The sequence below is a fragment of the Poecilia reticulata genome, linkage group LG1, assembly GCF_000633615.1.
Source record: "Poecilia reticulata strain Guanapo linkage group LG1, Guppy_female_1.0+MT, whole genome shotgun sequence".
NCBI classification, from domain to species: Eukaryota; Metazoa; Chordata; class Actinopteri; order Cyprinodontiformes; family Poeciliidae; genus Poecilia; species Poecilia reticulata.
In genome coordinates this window covers 22949538-22958919 of record NC_024331.1, presented here as the reverse complement: position 1 = coordinate 22958919, position 9382 = coordinate 22949538, and the positions used below count along the sequence as shown (strand labels likewise).

The following is a 9382-nucleotide window of genomic DNA, read 5'->3' as shown; positions in this document are numbered from 1 at the left end:
TTTTTCTAACACCAGAAAAAAGTGTTCAACCAGATTATTCTGGTTAAACCCCAGATTAATCTGGTGTTTAATCAGATTAAACACCAGATTAATCTGGTGTTTAATCAGATTAAACACCAGATTAATCTGGTGTTCTCTCAGCACTTCACAACTTTTCCCACATATTCACTTGTTTCAGCGCTGGACACCAAGGGTAAAGTGCTGAAAGTGCTGGTTTCAGTGATGAAGTTCATCATCCTCCTGGGCCTCCTTTACATGTTCATCTGCTCCCTCGACATCCTCAGCTCAGCCTTTCAGCTGGTTGGAGGTAAATGCATTTTTAACTTATAACATATAACCTGCGAAAAAAAGGCCTCTGTTGTGCAATAAATGTAATTCAGTCATGAATGATGTTTTTTCTAATCATTTCTTCACATCAAAATGACAGACCAGCATCCGTTTTGTACTTAGCACGGTTATAAAATAGATATGAGACGGTCCCTTGTTCTTCTTGTCCAGGCAGAGCAGCAGGCGACATCTTTCAGGAGAACTCCGTCTTGTCTAACCCTCTGGCTGGTTTGGTCATTGGCGTTCTTGTCACCCTGCTCGTCCAAAGCTCATCCACCTCCTCCTCTATAGTTGTCAGCATGGTCTCCTCAGGCAGTGAGTGTGAACCTCTTTAAACAACCGCAGCACGTAGCCGAGGGGTTAAAAGAACACATGGATAGACGATGATACGGTTTGATCTGGATCTGTGTTCTCTGACAGTACTCACAGTAAAGGTGGCTGTTCCCATCATCATGGGCACCAACATCGGCACTTCTGTTACAAACACACTGGTCGCCATGACGCAGGCTGCTGACCGTAGTACGTTTCGCAGGTAATACTTTGACTGTTTTTCTTTTGTACTGAGGGATGTAACTATTGAAAAAAATAGCAACTTCTTTAGCCTTAGCTAACCACGAGGATGTTACAAAACATTTAAGGGTCACTGGTGTTTTGCAAAACAGTGAGGAAGACCTTTTTTTTTTCAAAATATGAATAGCAAATTGGATTACAGAAAATGCATACAGTGCCTTGCAGAAGTGTACAAACCCCACTGAACTGTTAGTCACAATACAACCACAAAATGTAAGTATTTCATAGATCAAGTCAGAGTGGTGCATAATTATGATGTGGAAAGAATCTTATTGATTTGCTCTCGCTGTAATTACAACTGCAAGTCTTGTTGGACCTGTGAGTCTACTAGGTTTTTACATGTTTGTGCTCGTATGGTGAAAAGCTGCTTAAGTGCAAGAGGTTAGGAATTTTCATCATTTTTAACCTCAGTTGAAGAACAAAGAATCAGTACATGTGGAAAACTCAAACCTCAAATAAACATACAGCTGTTACAAATGTCCATGCTGAGCTATTATAATAATTTCAGTTGTATTGCTTGGAGGCTATAATGTTGAAGTTTAACTTTTCTTTTCTCCACGCACTTAGGGCTTTTGCGGGGGCTACTGTGCACGACTTCTTTAACTGGCTCTCTGTTCTGGTGCTGCTGCCTCTGGAAGTGGCCAGCGGTTATTTGTACCGAGTGACCGAGCTCATCATCGAGTCCTTTCAGATCGAGAGCGGAGAGGCGCCAGATCTGTTGAACGTTATCACTGATGTCCTCACAGAGGCCATCATACAGGTGAGATGCCGTGAATGTTATCTTAATTATTAGGCCTAAGATAAGTTTGTCCTTGTGTAAACCGTCTGAAGATAAGTGTAGGAGATCGGCATTGCATCTGGATGGCTCTTCTGCTATTGTCTAACTGCTTTTGTTCATATTTCCTTTAAACAGTGCCACCTCTTTTCGAAATACAAAAATGTCACAGTGAGATACATTTCGATCTGCCGTTTAGTGCTGGTAGTCCCTGTGATGATGTTGTCTCCATATTCCCATCTTTATCTGGATGATAAGAGACAATTGTAAAGTGCTTTTATCTTTGAACCGCTTACTTCTTTTCTTGTGATTCAGCTGGATGAATCTGTCATCGGTGGAATTGCCAGTGGAGACTCAGATTCCAGGAATAAAAGCATGATCAAGATATGGTGCCAAACTGCAAATGAAACCGTAAGACACGCAGTGAACTGTGTCAAACCTGTCACAAATTGCTGGCAGTGTACAATCGCAAGATGAAAATTAATTACTGTCTTAACTGTGTTTGTGCTTTAGATCTTACAGAACTTCACAGTTCCTGGTGTAGTGAACTGCACCTTTCCAACTCTCTGCTGGGTTGAGGGCAACTATACTGTAATAGTGAAAAACGTGTCTGTAATGTCCAACATAAAGAAATGTAAGACAAAGAAATTTTTCTTCTTTTACACTCATTTGAAAAAAACAATAAAAATCACAAAATGTATGATGTAGTCAGTAATATAATGAAGGATTGTCACATCACAACCACATTACACAACCTGATGTATAACAAACCTCTGAGTTTATTATACTCAATTACTACCAGGTGATTGATTCAGTACTTTTGTTATGTTCACTGTGCTTCTACTGAATCACAGTGAACAGTGATAAACAGTGATAAAGATTTGCAGATAGACTACATCTCTTTATCAATTAGGTACCATTTGAATGCAATTGTTTGCACAACACTTAAATCATAGATATCTGAGAATAGAGGGCAGGGCTGCATAAACATCTTTTCTCCAGACATTGGTTATTCCTGCTTTTACTACTTTGTTATTGTTGTTTTTGGGCATCTCCCTTCATGCTGTTGCCACACCACAGCTGCGTGCACACAGACTTGGCAGATGCTTAATGCCAAATGGGATAGGCAAGGCACGAGAGTCGAACTGGGAACCTCCACCTTCTCTATCACCGAGCCAATGTTTATACTGCTTTATCCATTTGAAAAAAAATAAAAAATCCAACCAAAACTTGAATCAGTTCTATACCTTCTACTAACAAGATATAATTAATTTGAGAAATTGACAAGATTTTTTTTAATTGCCGACCAAAGTAAATAATATGTATTCTTATTTGTTTTTCTTAAATGAGGTTTACCGAATACCTACCAAACCATGACTGTAAAACATGAAAAGATACCTAACCATCATTTTTGTGTGCCTTATGGCCTCTGATCTGTAATCTTTTAAGTTGGCCTTGATCAATAGTTTTCTAGACTCTCTGAAGGTCCCTCAAGTATTTTTCTTTGGCTGCCTTTTCTTATTTTTATCTCCACTTCTGGCACCTGACTGCAGCGTTTGTCTAAAATGTGAAAACTGGAGCCAATTTAGAGTATTAAAACAACAGTACACATCAGCAGTGGCCTGTAATATGACATTACAGCTGCTGCATCCTTCTTATGTTCATTTACTGCATAAGATAAGATAAGATGTCCTTTATTAATCCCAGAATAGGGCAATTATTGGGCAGCACAACATTGTTAACAGATAGCATACTCAACACAGATAAAAATAAGACATAGATTTCAATACAATAAAATGGTGTCAGCGAAATTGAGACTTATGTTTTTATAGTATGCTATATTAAATTTTACTGACCTGATGATGGCTGTGTATGGAAATCCCAGTAGGTCACCAGTTTCTACCTTGCTCAGAATCCCCTAAGTGCCATTTCTTCCCCATTAAATCTTGTCATGACATCTTTACAACTCATAATGTTTCAGTGCATTCAACTACTACCAGGTGATTGATTCAGTACTTTTGTTATAAAGCAATTCAATAGGTGTTCTTGATACAGCATCACAAATGTACACCATTCTGAGTGCAGAATGACGTACATCCTCAACGCCATCACCTTCATGTTATTCGTGTGTGTGTGTGTGTGTGTTTTTGCAGGTAATCACCTCTTTGTGAATACGACCCTGCCTGACCTGGCTGTGGGTCTCATCCTGCTGGCTCTCTCTCTGCTGGTCCTCTGTTCCTGCCTGATCTGCATCGTAAAATTGCTTAACTCCATGCTGAAGGGACAAGTGGCTTCAGTCATCAAGAAAATCCTCAACACCGGTGAGCAACTTCACACTCTGGATATCCAGTCAGCTGAATGACACGAACAAGATGGCAAAAAAGTATTAAGACGTGCACGTGCATGCATGTGTACGTGTGCACAGATTTCCCGTTTCCGTTTGGCTGGGTGACGGGTTACATCGCCATCGTAGTCGGAGCTGGAATGACTTTCATTGTGCAGAGCAGTTCAGTGTTCACGTCAGCCATCACTCCTCTTGTCGGTGAGAACAATCAATGTGTAAAATAAATGGACATAACAAGTGGTATTTAAAAATGTGTTTGATTCTAATTAATTGAGAATTATTGGTGAAATAGGTATTGGTGTCATCAGCATAGAGAGGGCATATCCACTGTCTTTGGGCTCAAACATTGGCACCACCACCACAGCCATTCTGGCAGCCATGGCTAGTCCCGGAGATAGACTGGCGAATGCTCTACAGGTCAGTAAACCATCCACAAAATAACTGGTAATGGTCACTATGTGGGAATGTTTCTGACACGCCTTCATTATATATTTTTTTTTTTACTTGCTTGGTGTAGCGTTGAACACAACTGTTTCTTCTTTATCTAGAGACATAGTCATTTAAAAAAAATGTAGCTAATACCATTTGACTGATATATAAATCTAATTGAATTAATATGACATTAATATGAAAAACATTTAAGTCAAATAAAAATTTGAAAAGACAATGACAAAATAATAAATGTATTGATTTTGTATGTTACAAAACCCTATAAAAACAGGCGTTTCGCATTTGCTTCACACAAACAAACTAATTTGAATTACTGCTTTAACAATCGATGGCTGTGAATTACCTCTTTAACAGAAATCACTGGATGTAAAGGATCGTTCCATCAGGCAGATATAGCCTGAATGTGCATAGAAAGAATGTAACTTTTTTATTTCTAAGTAAAATAAGTGAAATTAATAAAATGTTTCAATCATTTTGTCTAGATTGCCCTTGTCCACTTCCTGTTCAACATCTCTGGAATCATTTTGTGGTATCCAATTCCCTTCACTCGTATCCCCATCCGGATGGCTAAAAGCCTTGGAAACATCACCGCCAGCTACCGCTGGTTTGCTGCAGTGTACATCATCCTCTGTTTCTTCGTCTTACCCCTCCTCGTATTCAGCCTGTCGCTGGCCGGGTGGCAGGTCCTTGTGGGCGTGGGTGTACCTTTAGTTGTCATGTTGATCGTCGTGGTGGTGATCAATGTGCTGCAGAAAAGAAAACCTGGATTTCTGCCTGCAGGATTGCGATCCTGGGACTTCCTCCCTCTCTGGGCCCACTCCCTGGATCCCTGGGATAAAGTGGTTGTAGCATTCACAGCCAAATGCTGCTGCTGCTGCAAATGCTGCCAAGACTCAAATGATGATCAGGGACATGAAGTACAAGAATCTGTGGAGCAGAGCACAGAAATACACAAAGCAGCGTACGATAATCCAGCGATGGCTGTAGAAAAAGAAGTAGAGGATGAGATAAAGATAGAACTGGATATTATAAAAGCAGCAAAACTTTGAGATGTAGTATTTATTTTGTATGTGATTTCTTTTGTATGATTTGTAGAGGAACAGTGGTCATGGCAATAAAAATATTTATTATATACCTACAAGTGAAAAATAATAAGAAAAACAATAAACACTGATGGTTGTGGTTCATTGAAGTAGTGAATTAATTAGGATTCCACTTTTGTTTTGTTGGACAGATTGCAGATGCAATGCATCTCATGTCTGTCAGTATGCTCCTCTGGTTATAACTTTTACCCAACTGATTTCACTTTTACATTTTTGACGTTCGGTTGTATGAAAACACGCAACACCGATGTGTCTTGCGAGACACAGATCTGATCAATGTCATTTTGCAGAATCAGAGATTGATCTGAGCTGATGTCAGGGAGAAGTCAGTGCCAAATGGGATTTCTAACTTTTTTTTTTTAGAAAACCTTTATGCAAATAATATTACATCAACTTATGCACCCTTGTCATTGATGCTTTACTTGATGTCTGTAATTCCTTTTCAAAAAGGTTCCATGCAAAACAGCAAGAATAACTACAACAATAACTCCTGCATGCCCTTGCCCTTATTGTTTAAGGGAAAGAGGCTTTAAACATCCTTTTCCACACCTGGATGTGCACACTTAGCTAATCTTCTTTTATAATTGAGAGTAGCTTCATAAACCTAACCTATTTGTTAATATGCTGTTAAATTGTGAAATGTCCAAAATGTGCCATGAGCGTTTCCTACATGCAGGCTGTGAAATGTGTTAAACTGCAAAAAAATGTGGGAAAGACTAAATAGAAGTGTAAAGTTGTTCACATATCTGTCAGTTTTTTGTATGTTTTTTTTTACATACTTTTATTTTACTGTGAATAGACAATAGAGAGAGATCATTTACACATCATTTTAAGGTGTTGATAATTTAGCAGTTGAAAAGATAGATTATTTTCCTTTAACCCAATCTATAACAATGCACAATTATTGTATTCAAAGAATATAGAAACTAAGTTTGGATGACTTTACATCTAATTAAATGTTTTACATGTTTATTATTTAATTTAAAGCCATGTATTTTGAACAATGGTATTAAATACTGAGAAACATAAAATAATGCTATATAAAAGATTGATCGGTGAAGTTCAGTAACTGTCTTGCTGAAATCACCAGTGTCATCATTAAAACATTTCCTGAACAGTATGTATTGTTGACCCTGTATTTATTGCTCTCTTATCACAGTTATCTGCAGTTTTTTCCATGACAAAACAAAGTGGGTGTGGGCAATTAATACAGATAATTAACATTTCATCACATTCGGAGAAACAAACAAGCTCTGTGTCAATAAACCCTATCATCATCCTTATTTCTAGCCAATTAATGTTTCACCATTTGTGCACTCTTTAAAGACGACAGTTTTTTTTTTTTTTTTTTTTTTTTTTATATATATATTCAGCCTCATTTGTCAAGTTTTTTTTTTTCTTTTTATCTTTTGTGTTTCTGGAACGTAAGTGTCAGTATTGAGGAAAATCAAACTGTTGGCCTGACAAAGAGACATGTTCAAAGACTACCACTTACAGAATCAATATATCAGCATTGATTGTGCACTGTGGATGACACAACAACCACATACGCACATGCTCATTGTAAAGAACTGACTCACACACCGCACAATGTGACATACGCTTGCTTATCTAAACTTTTGTCAATATGTCAGCAAATTAGTGCTTAAAGTGCTTCTTAATGGCCAACTTTTATCTACAAATTTATCACAACACTGCCCATTTCTAAGAAACATCACCTCCAAGAACAAAGGCTGAATACTTTACTCGGAAGTAGGGCAACATGCACAGTGGAAAGATGTTCTCTCTCACATCAGCCACTTTCAACAGATGTATTTGACATTCCAGTTTGAAAATGGACCTGAGAAAATATAACTGTGACATTTCCATTTGCGTTATTCAAATATAATGTTTTGTTGTGTAAGGCATGTGTCAAAAATGTGGTTAGATTTATTCCAGAGTATTTTATTCATCTTTAAGGTTAAAGGAAAACACTATATGATTTTCACACTTGTTTACCAAATCTTGAAGGTGTGGCATAAGTTTGTGTTAATTCCCCTAAGTCAATAGAATCACCTGTCAAAGCAAGAACCGCTTTAAGTCTTTTACAGGTGTTTTCACCAGCCTTGGTCAATTTCCAGCAAAGCTGCTTATTTTCAGTCAGACTGGACAGATAACTGATATAAACATTATTTTTGTTATTCTTGTCACAGATTTGAAGCTGAATTTAGGTCTGGGTTTTATACTTTCGTCTCAGCCATTCCATCAATGATTCTGTATAATCAGAATCATTGCCATGCTACAAAACAAACATCTACTCAAACTCAAGTCTTTTGCAACAGATTTTCTCCCAGTCTCCCAGTCTGTCTCCCCATTCATTTTTCTAACTTCTTTACATGGGAAAAAGAAACTCATTCTCTTCTGATAATGCTGCCATCACCATGTTTCATGTGGTGTGACAAACACTGTCTCCAAACATGTTCAAAGGATCTTGGTTCATAACAAGGGGTGAAAGGTAGAGCTGTTGCCTTGCAGCAAGAAGATTCTGGGTTCAATTCCCGGCCCCAGTCTTTCTGCATGGAGTTTGCATGTTCTCCCTGTGCATGCGTGGGTTTTCTCCCGGAACTCCGGTTTCCTCCCACAGTCCAAAAACATGACTGTCAGGTTAATTGACCTCTCCAAATTGCCCCTAGGTAAGAGGGCTATAAAGAAACTTTACTGAGCCTCCTGGCAAAGTCTAATAGAGGTGTTGTTTTTCCAGGAATGTCCTTGGTAGCGTTCAGCTTCGCAACTCCATGGATACAGGAGGGGATGAGGAGGGAAGAGCGTTGTGTTTACACATCTTCAAGGAGGTTGGAAATATGCAGCCCTTCCAAGGCAACACGGGGAAAGCCAATTCAGGTTCAGAATGTCTTAGGTCGGGAAAATTATAAATTTCAATCTTCCCTAAAGTCTCTCCAATACATCTCAGTTCCCAATCATCTAAATTAGTTTTGTCGTTCTACTGAGCCGAAACTAGCAACTTCTCCAAGATTGATTCCAACTCGTTAGTTAGTTTTAGAGTCCTCGTCTCTGTCCACACCAACAGTCCGAGTGTTTGCCAGTTCGGCCAAGTCCATCACAAATTTGTCGACAAGCCAGGAATCCGCAAGCTCCAAACAGCAGAAATCCTGTTATCATGAATAAATCCAGGGTGAATCCCGCCGGGTGTGTCCCTGCAGGACAAGAGGGCCCTCCTGTGCCCAGACTTCTCGTCAAAAATGGGATCAATTGCATTGAGAGATCGGTTGACTTGGATTTGAAAGTCAACCGACTTTCAAGGCTCCAAAAGTATAGAAAAAGACAAGACAGAAACAGAGCAAGCAGTGCAGGCATGGGCAGGGACGGAGCAGAGGAAAGAAGTGTCCGCCTTCATCGAGAGCAAGAGAGAAAAGAGTTACATTCTGTTAGACGCTAAGGCCCATTCCTCAGAAAACAGAAACTTATCAGGCCGCAAAGACATGGTGTGATTTCAGGGAGTGTCTTCAGTCCATACAATCAGCTACCCTCCTCCTTTTCCTTAGACGCTGCACAGACTTCTTTTTAGAAACTCTTCTCAAATGAAATGGTAAAAGTATCTCTTTTCAATGCTGAAAGTGAATAAAATAAGTAAAGTCTGAATGATTTTGTTGGCTGATTTTATGCTCCGTGTGTCAGTACATTTTTGATCCATCAGTTAGGATTTTTCATCCTCAACAATTGCTATCTCAGAGGATAGTTGTGTGCTGAGACAAGAGCAGAGATTGGATTGGTAGTTGAAATTCTTGGGGGTACTATAGTTATAGTATATATAAT

General features: G+C 38.9%; 1 protein-coding gene across 1 annotated transcript in view; it reads left to right on the top strand.

Annotated features, from left to right (window-relative positions):
• The window catches only part of slc34a2a (solute carrier family 34 member 2a), a 10461-nt gene extending 3772 nt beyond the window's left edge, over positions 1 to 6689 (top strand). The window contains exons 5-14 of the mRNA XM_008415916.1: positions 179 to 307; positions 499 to 642; positions 748 to 859; positions 1465 to 1657; positions 1988 to 2083; positions 2186 to 2306; positions 3826 to 3993; positions 4098 to 4214; positions 4309 to 4433; positions 4949 to 6689. Of these exons, the coding sequence (XP_008414138.1) occupies positions 179 to 307; positions 499 to 642; positions 748 to 859; positions 1465 to 1657; positions 1988 to 2083; positions 2186 to 2306; positions 3826 to 3993; positions 4098 to 4214; positions 4309 to 4433; positions 4949 to 5515 (1772 nt within the window). The 3' untranslated portion in view covers positions 5516 to 6689. The remainder of the gene's footprint in view (positions 1 to 178; positions 308 to 498; positions 643 to 747; positions 860 to 1464; positions 1658 to 1987; positions 2084 to 2185; positions 2307 to 3825; positions 3994 to 4097; positions 4215 to 4308; positions 4434 to 4948) is intronic.
• Positions 6690 to 9382: the final 2693 nt, after the last annotated feature.